Source organism: Pelodiscus sinensis, chromosome 19 (genome assembly GCF_049634645.1).
Source record: "Pelodiscus sinensis isolate JC-2024 chromosome 19, ASM4963464v1, whole genome shotgun sequence".
Lineage (NCBI taxonomy): Eukaryota > Metazoa > Chordata > Testudines > Trionychidae > Pelodiscus > Pelodiscus sinensis.
Window position 1 is genome coordinate 2,549,409 of NC_134729.1, and position 13,364 is coordinate 2,562,772.

The 13,364-nt window shown below is 64.4% G+C and overlaps 1 protein-coding gene across 3 annotated transcripts in view; it reads left to right on the forward strand.

Moving 5' to 3' along the window:
* AGAP2 (ArfGAP with GTPase domain, ankyrin repeat and PH domain 2) overlaps positions 1 to 13,364 on the forward strand; it is a 53,866-nt gene that overhangs the window by 36,759 nt on the left and 3,743 nt on the right. For 2 of the 3 annotated variants that reach the window (XM_075901729.1, XM_075901727.1), the window contains exons 6-18: positions 923 to 1,057; positions 1,620 to 1,741; positions 2,058 to 2,210; positions 3,110 to 3,196; positions 4,775 to 4,879; positions 5,691 to 5,853; positions 6,864 to 6,983; positions 7,377 to 7,517; positions 8,878 to 8,937; positions 9,473 to 9,624; positions 11,556 to 11,646; positions 11,761 to 11,983; positions 13,068 to 13,323. In XM_075901729.1, coding sequence (XP_075757844.1) covers positions 923 to 1,057; positions 1,620 to 1,741; positions 2,058 to 2,210; positions 3,110 to 3,196; positions 4,775 to 4,879; positions 5,691 to 5,853; positions 6,864 to 6,983; positions 7,377 to 7,517; positions 8,878 to 8,937; positions 9,473 to 9,624; positions 11,556 to 11,646; positions 11,761 to 11,983; positions 13,068 to 13,323 — 1,808 coding nt within the window. The remainder of the gene's footprint in view (positions 1 to 922; positions 1,058 to 1,619; positions 1,742 to 2,057; positions 2,211 to 3,109; positions 3,197 to 4,774; positions 4,880 to 5,690; positions 5,854 to 6,863; positions 6,984 to 7,376; positions 7,518 to 8,877; positions 8,938 to 9,472; positions 9,625 to 11,555; positions 11,647 to 11,760; positions 11,984 to 13,067; positions 13,324 to 13,364) is intronic. The other variant, XM_075901728.1, reaches the window with a different exon arrangement.

Here is a 13,364-nt window from a genome sequence, read left to right on the forward strand (position 1 = left end):
TGCACAGGGAGCAGAGTCGGGGGGGTCTCTAGGGGGCGCCGTGCACAGGGAGCAGAGTCGGGGGGGTCTCTAGGGGGCGCTGTGCACGGGGAGCAGGGCGGGGGGGTTTCTAGGGGGCGCCGTGCACAGGGAGCAGAGCTGGGGGGTCTCTAGGGGGCGCCGTGCACAGGGAGCAGAGTCGGGGGGGGTTTCTAGGGGGCGCTGTGCACAGGGAGCAGAGTCGGGGGGGTCTCTAGGGGGCGCCGTGCACAGGGAGCAGGGCGGGGGCGTCTCTAGGGGGCGCCGTGCACAGGGAGCAGAGCTGGGGGGTCTCTAGGGGGCGCCGTGCACGGGGAGCAGGGCGGGGGGGTCTGTAGGGGGCGCCGTGCACGGGGAGCAGGGCGGGGGGGTCTGTAGGGGGCGCCGTGCACGGGGAGCAGGGCGGGGGGGTCTCTAGGGGGCGCCGTGCACGGGGAGCAGGGCGGGGGGGTCTCTAGGGGGCGCCGTGCACGGGGAGCAGGGCGGGGGGGGTCTCTAGGGGGCGCCGTGCACAGGGAGCAGAGCTGGGGGGGTCTCTAGGGGGCGCCGTGCACAGGGAGCAGAGTCGGGGGGGTCTCTAGTGGGCGCCGTGCACGGGGAGCAGGGCGGGGGGTCTCTAGGGGGCGCCGTGCACAGGGAGCAGAGCGGGGGGGGTCTCTAGGGGGCGCCGTGCACGGGGAGCAGGGCGGGGGGTCTCTAGGGGGCGCCGTGCACAGGGAGCAGAGCGGGGGGGGGTCTCTAGGGGGCGCCGTGCACGGGGAGCAGGGTGGGGGGGGGTCTCTAGGGGGCGCCGTGCACAGGGAGCAGAGTCGGGGGGGTCTCTAGGGGGCGCCGTGCACGGGGAGCAGGGCGGGGGGTTCGGGTCTGTCCGGCTGAGAAGGGGCTGGTCTCCCCCCACCCCCAGACAAGATCAGCTCCAGCAACCCGCGGGTGATCGAGGACGCGCAGGCCCGGGAGCTCTGCAGCGACATGAAGCGCTGCCTCTACTACGAGACCTGCGCCACCTACGGCCTCAACGTCGACCGGGTCTTCAATGAAGGTGACCGGGGGGAGGGGCTGGGAGCTGGCGCGCCTCACGTGGGAGGGGGCAGCCTGTGGGGAGGAGGTTTGGGGCTCTGATTCCACATGCCACAGGTGGCACCTGGGAGCACCGGGGGCCTGAGGGGTGGGGCTGGGCTTCCCCGTGGCTGGGCCAGGTCCTGGGAGTCTCTGTGTCCAGCCTGGGGCCAATTATTTCCCCGGGGTCCCGGTGGCCGTGGCCGGGCCAGCCCTGGGGGTCCACGTGTCTGGGCTGGGGCGAGTTACTTCCCCCGGGTCCCGGTGGCCGTGGCCGGGCCAGCCCTGGGGGTCCACATGTCGGGGCTGGGGCGAGTTACTTCCCCCAGGTCCCGGTGGCCGTGGCCGGGCCAGCCCTGGGGGTCCACGTGTCTGGGCTGGGGCGAGTTACTTCCCCCGGGTCCCGGTGGCCGTGGCCAGGCCAGCCCTGGGGGTCCACGTGTCTGGGCTGGGGCGAATTACTTCCCCCGGGTCCCAGTGGCCGTGACGGGGGTGGGCTCAGCCACGTGGCTCCGTCTCTCACGTGACTTCCCTTCCCCTCCCAGTCACCCAGAAGGTCGTGTCTCTGAAGAAGCAGCAGCAGCTCCTGGCCTCCTGCAAGTCCCTGCCCAGCACCCCCAGCCACTCGGCCGCCTCCACCCCAGTGGGCGGCATCCACTCTGGCCAGGTACGGCCCTCCCCTTACCAGCAGGGGGCACCCCTGCCTAGCCCCGTCTGCCCCCTGGACCCGGGCAACAGGGACAAGAACTGCCCTGCCCTGGGGGGGGAGGTGGAAAATACAACCCAGAGGTTCTAACTCGCAGTCCCAACTGCTTTAACCACTAGGCCCTACTCCCCTCCCAGAGCTGGGGAGAGAACCCAGGTGTCCTGCCTTCCCTGCACCCTAACCCCTGATCCACACGGCCCACAAGTCCCTGCAGTCCCTGGCCCTCGGCCCCTCGTCTGGGGGATGTTGACGCCAGGTGCCCGGGGCTCTTTTCCAGGCCAGTAACGGAGGCCACACGAGCGATTATTCCTCCTCCTTGCCGTCCACGCCCAACATCAGCCACCGTGAGCTACGGAGCGAGGCCTCGGTCGGGATCGGCACCCCCAGCTCCCTGCACCGTGGGGCCAAGCGGCGCACCAGCCTCTTCACGGTGAGCCCTCCCTGCCCCTGTCTCCGGCCCTCCCGTCGGGCACGTCCAACAGCACCGGGCCCCGGAGCCCTCCACACACTGCTGGGGGCTGGAGCCTTGAACCGCAGCTGCTGGGGGATCAGGAGGCTGGGTGGGGCTTGGAACTCAGCGGCTCTGTACTGCCCCCTGGGGGCAGGACACAGGGGCCCTGGAGTGGCTCTGTGACACCCCCTGGGGGCAGGACACAGGGGCCCTGGAGTGGCTCTGTGACACCCCCTGGGGGCAGGACACAGGGGCCCAGGGGTGGCTCCGTGGCACCCCCTGGGGGCAGGGCCCAGGGGCCCAGGAGTGGCTCCGTGGCACCCCCTGGGGGCAGGACTCAGGGGCCCTGGAGTGGCTCCGTGGCACCCCCTGGGGGCAGGACACAGGGGCCCAGGGGTGGCTCCGTGGCACCCCCTGGGGGCAGGACACAGGGGCCCAGGGGTGGCTCTGTGACACCCCCTGGGGGCAGGGCCCAGGGGCCCAGGAGTGGCTCTGTAGCACCCCCTGGGGGCAGGACACAGGGGCCCTGGAGTGGCTCTGTAGCACCCCCTGGGGGCAGGACACAGGGGCCCTGGAGTGGCTCCGTGGCACCCCCTGGGGGCAGGACACAGGGGCCCAGGGATGGCTCCGTGGCACCCCCTGGGGGCAGGACACAGGGGCCCTGGAGTGGCTCCGTGGCACCCCCTGGGGGCAGGACACAGGGGCCCAGGGGTGGCTCTGTGGCACCCCCTCGGGGCAGGACACAGGGGCCCAGGGGTGGCTCTGTGGCACCCCCTCGGGGCAGGACACAGGGCGTCCTGGGTGGCTCCGTGGCGCCCCCTGGGGGCAGGGTGCCTGGGCCATGTTCCTTTTGCCAAGCGCTGGTTGTCGCGTTGCAGAACCGCCGGGGCAGCGATTCGGAGAAGAGAAGCCTGGACAGCAGAGGGAACAGCGCGGGGAGCGGCCGGGACATCCCCATCAAGCAGGTGAGAGCCGGGCACAGCCGGGCAGCCCTGCCCTGCCGCCCGCATCCCCCAGTGCCCACGGGCTGGGCGAGGGCTCAGGGGTTTTCCTTTGCAATAGCAACAGCCCCAAGCATGCTCCTGCGCACGCACACCCAGCACACAACACACGTACACACCCAGCACACAACACACCCAGCACACAACACACGTACACACCCAGCACACAACACACGTACACAACCAGCACACAACACACTCAGCACACAACACACGTACACACCCAGCACACAACACACGTACACACCCAGCACACAACACACCCAGCACACAACACACGTACACAACCAGCACACAACACACCCAGCACACAACACACGTACACACCCAGCACACAACACACCCAGCACACAACACACGTACACAACCAGCACACAACACACCCAGCACACAACACACGTACACAACCAGCACACAACACACCCAGCACACAACACACGTACACATCCAGCACACAACACACGTACACACCCAGCACACAACACACCCAGCACACAACACACGTACACAACCAGCACACAACACACCCAGCACACAACACACGTACACACCCAGCACACAACACACCCAGCACACAACACACGTACACACCCAGCACACCACACACATACAGCACACACAGCAAACACTTATGATAGCACCCAGCACACACAGAGCACACACAGATATCACGCAGCACACACACACACAAAGCACACACATATACACACAGTACACACACACACCCAGCACACACACACATCCAGCACTCACAGACACACACCTACACATACACACAGCACACACTTATAGCACACACACACACAGAGCACACATATACAGACCCATCACACACAGCACACACACACACAGACACACACACACACCCTGTGGTGCATGCACACACCCTACACTGCCCCCCGGCATGTGCCCCCCCAGGATCACACCCAGGGGGTGCACACAGCTCCGGCGGCGTTAGGTGCCCCATGGCATCCTGCCCGGCGAGATGCCAGAGCAGATGGGAACGGAGCAGGGCGGCAGGTGCAGCTGTCGTAGCTTTGGGGGACCCCCCAGCCAGAGCACTGCAGTGGGGGGGTCTGAGAGCCTGCTCCCCATGACCACACGAGGCAAGCGGGGGGGAGTCTGTCGGCCACGGGTGAGCAATGAACCCAGGGAACGCCCCATAGGCAGCAGCCCCTGCCACACTGAGACCCGGGGGCCGTGCCCCACCCCCCCGGGCCGAATGCATAGCGACCCACAGCCCTGGCCTTGGCTAGATCCCAGCGCTGGGTGCGACTGAGGGACGGTGGAGGCCTAGTGCACAGATCACTGACCAGGACCCGGGCAACCTGCATTTTATTCCCACCGGACACAGCCCCACCCGTGCCTCAGTTTCCCCATCTGTACAATGCTGGCGAATGTCACCAGCCTTGGGAGGCCTCCTTGACAGGCGGCCCGGGGAAGGCACAAGGTTCGACCCACACCTGTGCCGAGGCCAGTGGGAGGAGGTGACTCCGTCGATGGCTAGCAGTCCTGTCCCCCATCCCCCCACTCTTCCCCCAGAGCTTCCTGTTGAAACGCAGCGGCAATTCCCTCAACAAGGAGTGGAAGAAGAAATATGTGACCCTGTCCAGCAACGGGTTTCTCTTCTACCACCCCAGCATCAACGTAAGTGCCTGGCCACACCCCCTGCATCAGCGGCCGAGCCCAACTCTGCCGCTTGTGGGTGTCAGCATAGCCCCCCAACATCAGCACCCCCAGGCATGGCTCGTTCTGGGGTTCTCCTGCCTCCCTCATCTCCCTCGTCCGCTGAGCACCAGGACTCAGGCCCAGGCCCCCAGACTGCACCATCCTGCCGGAGGGGCGACTTGCTGCCTATCGGGACACTGCCCAGTCGTGCAGGCCAGACGCCGTGGGGATGGGCACGCAGGCCGGATAGCTGGGTTGCGTTAGCTCGGCGGCTGCGCAGGGTGTCACGGAGGAGTGGGGGGGGGGGCTCTCTGGGCCCTGCGCTCCCATCCGCAGCCAGATGTGACCCTCAGCCAGCAGGGAGAACAGAAGTTGTATTCATTGACAGGGACACCAAGCACAGACTTGTTAACACAGGGACCAGGAGCAGACGGTACAATCCATCCAGAGCCAGGGCCCCCTCCCTGCATCCGAAGCCAGCAGAGACTCATTCACACGCTCAGCAACCCCTGCCAGCCTGCAGGCAGCCCCACCCCCCTCCTTTATCCTGTCACCTGGTCACACCCCCACCAAGACTCGGGTTACAAGAGAGCCGGAGCTATTGGCTATGTGCTGGGCTTCCCTTCCCGGAGAGCCTCACCCAAAACTCCCATCCCCAGCAGGGCCCCGGTGCCGGGCCTAGGGAAACTGAGGCACAGAGCAGGGCAAGGCAGAAATCCCATACAAGCCAACAATGCCCGCTCCGTCCCCCGGGGGGCTTGGCGGTGACCCCCCCCGTCTCTCCCACTAGGATTACATTCACAGCACCCATGGGAAGGGCATGGACCTCCTGCGCACCACCGTCAAGGTGCCCGGCAAGCGCCCCCCCAGGGCCATCTCCGCCTGCAGCCCCTCCTCCAGCATCAACGGCCTGGTGAAGGACGTGGGCGGGGGGCAGGTGCCCGAGGGTGGAGGTAAGTGAGCACCGGGCCAGCGGGCTGGGGTCTGGCATTCGGGGTGACCCCTGTGACCGTGCCTCGGGGAGCCCCCCACCCTACCCCCTCATCTGCAGCCAGACGTGAGTCCGCCAGCCAGTCGAGAAGGTTTGGTGCTTCTCCGAGATCCAGCACAGCGCAGCCTCGAGGCTGAATAGGAGCCAGGGCAGAACCTAGTCCCCTTGGGGGAAGGGGTTCACAGGCCCCTGAACCCCCCTGTCCTGGACTCCTCATGCTTCCCCCAGCCAAGACTAAAGCAACTCCCCACAGCTGGTCCCTGAGCCCCGGGCAGCTCCGCCTCCTGCATTGTCCTGCTCTCAGACCCAAGGTGAATCTTTTGTCCCCGGGGTCCCCAGGAGGTGAGACTCTGACGTACCTCCCCAGGGAGTCATGCCTGGCCTCTCCCCCTCATGCAGAGAGAGCCGCAAGGGGGGAGAACTGAGGTACACCCCCCCCACACACACACACTACAGCCGTGACTGTAACAGCACCCCCACTGCCTCACACACACACACACACACACACACACACACACACTACAGCCGTGACTGTAACAGCACCCCCACTACCTCACACACACACACACACACACACACACACACACTACAGCCGTGACTGTAACAGCACCCCCACTACCTCACACACACACACACACACACACACACACACACACACACACACACACTACAGCCGTGACTGTAACAGCACCCCCACTACCTCACACACACACACACACACACACACACACACACACACACACACACACACACACTACAGCCGTGACTGTAACAGCACCCCCACTACCACACACACACACACACACACTACAGCCCTATGCCCCGCTAACACAACGGTGACACCTAGCGGCCGGATGGATTGCTCTTTAGCTGGGCTCATCCGCGCCAGCGGACGGGTCCTTATGTCACCGTACGGGCCCAGCGCCGTCTCGGCTGGATCCAAGGCCCCTCAGCCCCCTTCTCTCCCCGCAGCGAGCCTCTCCCCTGCCATGCTGACCCTCCCGACAGAGCAAGCGGCCAAAGCGTTGGGGAAGCCGGACCGGCCCCTCCAGCGCTGCGCCTCGGCAGCCAGCGCCAAGACCGCCGGCGCGGGTAGGTTCGGTGCTGCCCCCGCCGTGCCCCGGGGCCCTCGCCAAGGGCCGGCGAGCGGGAAGGGGACCGGGAATGCCACGGGGAGGGGTGCAGGGAGAGGAGCCCCAGATCTGCTTGGCAGCTGTCGGGCATGCGGGGCTCCCAGCAGGACCTCCGGCGATGGAGACGCTGCCGGGTCAGGCAAACCCCCGGGCCGTTGCTGCCTCAGGGACCCTGGAGACCGGCTGATGCCTTGAACCCAGAACCCCCCGAGATCTCTCTGCAGTTTGCCCATTGGAGCGGCTGGCCTGGGGCTCCCCACCCCGACAGGCAAACTCTGTGGGGTGTTTCCGGAGGGGCCATCGGATGATGGGGGGACATGGGGTGACGTCTCCTGCCCATGTCTCTCTGCAGAGGGGGCTCTGGCCGGAGACGGGGTGCCCAGCCCCAGCGGCAAGGACCCGCCTCCTTCACCCATGATTGACAGGAAGAAGCATCGCCGGAAGAAGCTGACGACCCCCTCGAAAACCGAGGGCTCGACAGGGCAGGCGGAAGGTGAGGGAGGCTGTCGCCATGGCAACACAGGCTCGGGGCCAGCCTCATGAGCAGCACCCCCAGCTGGGGGGTCCCAGAGCACCCTGGGAGCGGGGCAGGGAGGGCACCGGGGCCCTCCAGGGAGAGGGCAGTCGGCCCATGGGACTGGGGGGCTGCGTCTACACTGCAAAGCAACAGGGCTTGACTCCGGCTCCGACCCTCTACCCCAGCCTGGATCCGAGGCCTGGGCTAACACGACTTGTGTAGACGGGAGGGAGTTCACCTCGAACCCTGCTGTGTAAGCGTATCCAGGGAGACCAGCCCTGGCGGGGAGGGATGCCCCAGAGACTGGCTCAGCCCGGTCCAGACGATACTGGTCTGATTCCTGCCAGCCCGGTCCAGACGATACTGGTCTGATTCCTGCCAGCTTGGTCTGGTTCCTGCCAGCCTGGTCTAGATGAAACTGGTCTGGTTCCTGCCAGTCTGGTCTGGTTCCTACCAGCCCAGACCAGATGATCCTGGTCTGGTTCTTGCCAGCTTGGTTCTCACCATACCAGTCTGTTTCCTGCCAGCCCGGTCCAGACGATACCGGTTTGGTTCCTGCCAGTCTGGTCTGGTTCTTGCCAGCCTGGTCCAGACGATTACTGGTCTGATTCCTGCCAGTTTAGTCTGGTTCCTGCCAGCCTGGTCCAGACGATTACTGGTCTGATTCCTACCAGTCTGGTCTGGTTCCTGCCAGCCTGGTCCAGACAATTACTGGTCTGATTCCTGCCAGTCTGGTCTGGTTCCTGCCAGCCTGGTCCAGACAATTACTGGTCTGATTCCTGCCAGTTTGGTCTGGTTCCTGCCAGCCTGGTCCAGATGAAACTGGTCTGATTCCTGCCAGCTTGGTTTACACCATACCGGTCTGTTTCCTGCCAGCCCGGTCCAGTTCGGTTCCTGCCAGTCTGGTCTGGTTCCTGCCAGCCCGGTCCAGATGATCCTGGTCTGGTTCTTGCCAGCTTGGTTCGCACCATACCGGTCTGGTTCCTGCCAGCCGGGTCCAGACAATACTGGTCCCTTCTGCCAGCCAGACTCCCAGTGCCGGGCACCTCCCATGGCACCTCGGCGCTGGCCCCTCCACCGGGCGCTAGGAATGTTTCATCCCACTCTGCGAATGGCTTCCCAGCACACCCTCCCGCCCAGCTCTCCCCACACCCCCCACCTCTCTCGGGGAAGGGGGAGGGCTGGCTCTCACCACTCACAGCTTCTCCCCTCCCGCTCTAGCGCTTTGCCCCCCTCCCCAGGTGGTATCCCCGTCTTCTGGCTTTTTCTCTTGACTGTCTCCCTTTCTTCTCTCCCGCCTCCCGCTGCTCCCCCCTCCCCCCCGGACGCTCCGCAGCCAAGCGCAAAATGTGGAAATTAAAAACCTTTGGTAGTTTAAGAAATATTTATAAAACAGGTAACGCGCAGCGGCCGTCGCGCGGTGCTGGTGTCCTCATGCATGTCCATCTGCTTCCGGTGGGGCCCGCCGCTGGCCGCCCGGCGTGGGTGCCCCCCCTTGGGGTGGGTAGGAGCCGGCCGTACGCAGGCCCAGGGCGGGCAGCCGGGGTGGAGCGCCGTGCTAAGCCCAGAAGTGCTGGCCGGCACAGGACAGGCTCGGAGGCCTCTGGGGAGCTGGAGAAAGGCGCGGGCACGGCTCCTGGGGGCTGTGTCCTGCCAGCTGTTTACTCCCCTGCATGCTGCCCGCACGCTCATCACGGCCGCTTCCCCGCGACACAGCCTCTGGCCAGCAGGGGGCAGTATGTGCTGCTTCACTAGTACACCCCATGCACCCACTCCGGCCGGAGCTGCCAGCTCTTTTCCAGGGGTAGTCTGTGTCTGCCCTACAAATAAACCCCTAAGCCGGGGGGGTGCTCGGCCAGGCAGGGAGGTGCCCCGGCCCAGCCTTAGCACCCCCGGTCTGGCAGACGGAGCATCCCCTTTCCCTTTGGCAGAGGAGGAGAACTTCGAGTTCATCATCGTGTCCAGCACGGGCCAGACGTGGCACTTTGAGGCCGGCAGCTTCGAGGAGAGGGACTCCTGGGTCCAGGCGATCGAGAGCCAGATCCTGGCCAGCTTGCAGTGCTGCGAGAGCAGCAAAAACAAGGTAGGCCAGCGCCCTAGGGAGCGGGCTGGCGCAGCTGCACCCCAGAGCCAGCCGCCTTTTGGCACAAAGAACCACCTTGGGAATTTACCCACAGTCCTCTCTGCCATCTGGCTGCTGGGCCGCCAGGCCAGTGGGGTAACCCCCTGGAGAGCTCTGTCCCACCCCCTGTCAGTCCCTTGAGACAGGGAAATGCAGCCACCTTGGGGGACAGCAGTCCAGAGCGTACAGCTGCCAGCATTTGGTACGGTCTCACATAACCGCGTGTCGGGGTTCCCCCCAATCCTGCAGCCCCGTAGCCACAAGAACAGACTCCGTCAGACAGTCGAACAGAGAGGGGTTATTGGTCCTCCAGGATACAGCCCAGCAGAGACGGGATGTGGTTACAGGAGTCAGGGCCCGGATGCCTCAGACCTCTGGGGTTAGGGGGTCCATCGCCCCCTCAGCACCCAGCTTAGTCTGTTCCCTTCATGTTTTCTAGCCAGAAACAGCCCGGCTCCCCGACCCTGCCCCCAGCCAGGTGTCCGTCTCCGCCTCCCTCCCTTTGTCTCTCCCCCTGGGAAGAGCCCTGGTATCTGCTCAGGCTGGGCCTAGGTGTCTGGGCCAATGCACATGTGGGTGAGTCAGAGGGAATCCCATCACAACGCAGGGGAACCCCGGTTATAGAGCAGACAGCCCCCTCCCTACGTCACAAACCTCCTCATTAATAAACTCAGGAAATGCAACCTAGGCTGTGTCTAGACTACATGCCTCTGTCGGCAGAGGCATGTAGATTAGACACATAGGCAAAGGCAAATGAAGCTGCGATTTAAATGATCACGGCTTCATTTACATTTACATGGCTGCCGCGCTGAGCCGACAAACAGCTGATCAGCTGTTTGTCCACTCAGCGCGCTAGTCTGGACGTTCCCCCTGTCGACATCAAAGCCCTTTGTCGGCAGCCCTGGTAAACCTCATCCCACGAGCTGTTTGTCGGCTCAGCGCGGCAGCCATGTAAATGTAAATGAAGCCGACAGAGGCATGTAGTCTAGACACAGCCCTAGATGGGGCTGCTTTAAGCTGGGTGTGTAACTGCCTGGAGAACCGTTCTCAGAGAGCAGTTATCAATGGTTCAGTCACGCCGGAAGGGCATAACCAGTGGGGTTCTGCAGGGTCAGTTTTGGGACCATTTCTGTTCAATATCTTCATCGGTGATTTAGATATTGGCATAGAGAGGGGCATGGTTATAAAGTTTGCAGATGATACCATAGAATCATAGAGCTGGAAGAGACCTCAGAAGGTCAAGTTCAGCCCCCTGCTCTAGGCAGGACCAATCCCAACTAAATCAACCCGGCCAGGGCTTTGTCAAGCCGAGACTTAACAATCTCTAGAGATGGAGACTCCACTACTTCCCTGGGGAACCCATCCCAGCGCTTCACCTCTCTCCAGTGAAATAGTTTTTCCTAATATCCAACCTGGACCTCTCCCACCACAACTTGAGCCCATTGCTCCTTGTTCTGCATCTGTCACTACTGAGAACAGCCTCTCTCCAGCCTCTTTGGAACCTCCCTTCAGGAAGTTGAAGGCTGCTCTCAAATCCCCCCTCGCTCTTCTCTTCTGCAGACTAAACAGACCCAAATGCCTCAGCCTCTCCTCCTAGGTCATGTGCTCCAGCCCCCTAATCATTTTGGTTGCCCTCCGCTGGACCCTCTCCAATGCGTCCACATCCTTTTTGTAGTGGGGGGCCCAGAACTGGACATAATACTCCAGATGTGGTACCAGGCTGGGAGGGGTGGCAAGTGCTTTGGAGGAGAGGGTCAGACTTCAAACTGATCTGGACACACTGGAAAGGGTCCGAGGTAAACAGGATGAAGTCTCATAAGGATAAATGCAAAGTGCTCCACTTAGGAAGGAACAATCCGTGCTCTCCAGCTGCCCCCCTTTGCTCCCCGCAGGCCCGGATGGACAGCCAGAGCGAGGCCGTGGCAATCCAGGCCATCCGCAACGCCAGAGGCAACTCCCTGTGTGTGGACTGCGGGGCACCGAGTAAGTGGCGCGCCTGGGGGAGGGTGGCACCGAGGCTGGCGCCCGGGGACTCTCTGGCCGGCTGGCTCCCAGGTGCCCAGCACTGATGGGGACCTCTCCTGCCCCCTCCCCCAGACCCCACCTGGGCCAGCCTTAACCTGGGGGCACTGATCTGCATCGAGTGCTCAGGCATCCACCGGAACCTGGGCACCCACCTGTCCCGGGTGCGCTCGCTGGACCTCGACGACTGGCCTCGGGAGCTCACCCTGGTGCTGACGTCCATCGGCAACGAGACGGCCAACAGCATCTGGGAGAAGAACACCCAGGGACGCCGGAAACCCACGTGCGAGTCGTCCCGGTGAGCCCCCTCCACCCCCCCAGCAACGGCTCAGGGCTCAGGAACAGGGGGGCAGTGCCAAAAGGCCCCTGGCAATAACAGCCTCCCCCCTCCACCCCAGCAACGGCTCAGGGCTTGGGTACAGCCCTCCCCCCCACCTACTCGGGCTCTGTGGGCAGCAGGCGATGGGCACTGCCAGGCTGCTGGGAGCAGGCTGCAGGCAGCATGAGCTGGGCACTGCGAGGCCCCTGGGGAATCCCTGGCTGCCAGGCTGTCCCTGGGGAGTGAGGAGCCCCCGGGCCCTGCCCCCCCAGGCTCAGCCAGAGGCGACTCAGCCGGCAGGGCGCACGGGGGGGTCTTGGTTCTCGGGGACCCGGCGTAGCGCAGACTGGTCCGCACAGGGACCGGGAGCAGCCGGGGCAGCCCAGCCTGGGGAGAGGGGCCCAGAGCCAGGGCGCTGCCCCCTCCCTGCAGCCTAAACCAGCCCAGACTGACTCACACCCCAGCAACCCATCCCAGCCCTGCAGGCAGCCCCGCCCCCGCCTTAGTCCCCTTCCCTGGGTAAAAGGGGTCCCCTGGTCACACCCCCACCCAGGCTCGGGTTGCCGTGAGCCGGGACCATTGTGACCGTGCTGGGCTGGGCAGCCTTCCCCTCAGAGTCACCTGCAGAATTCCCATCCCCGTCGAGATAGTGCAGGGAAACTAAGGCGCGCACACACACACACACACACACACATGCACACGCACACACACAGAATTTACTGCAGAACAGCACAGGGCAGTAGAAATCACATGCAACAAACATGCACACAGAGTGAATACAACCCCCGCTTCGTCACATGGGCCCCTGAAGGTACCCAGCTCCAGGCTTTGCCTGGTCCCAGAGGATGCCTGGCTCTGGGCTTTGCTCCAGGAGCACCCGGCTCTGGGCTTTGCCAGGTCCCAGGGGATACCTGGCTCCAGGCTCTGCCAGGCTCTGCCAGGCTCCTTGGGTGCCTGGCTTTGGACACTGCTGTTTCCTGGGGAGATCCGGCCCCGGGCTCTGGCTCTCTGCCCAGTGTGTGTGTCGCTGGGCGCTTGTCACCCCCCGTGCGTCTCGCTGCAGGGAGGAGCGGGAGTCCTGGATCCGGGCGAAGTACGAGCAGCGGCTGTTCCTGGCGCCCTTCCCGAGCCCCGAGATCCCTCTGGGGCAGCAGCTGTTCCAGGCTGTGCAGGAGAAGGACCTGGGCGCCGTGCTGTTGCTGCTGGCGCACAGCACCAAGGAACTGATCAACACCTGCTCTGGGGATGGGGAGCGGCGCACGGCGCTGCACCTGGCCTGCGACCTGCCCCACGTGGTCATCACCCAGCTGTTGGTCTGGGTAGGTGCGGCCGCCCGCAGGCAGCCTGGGGGACCGTGTGT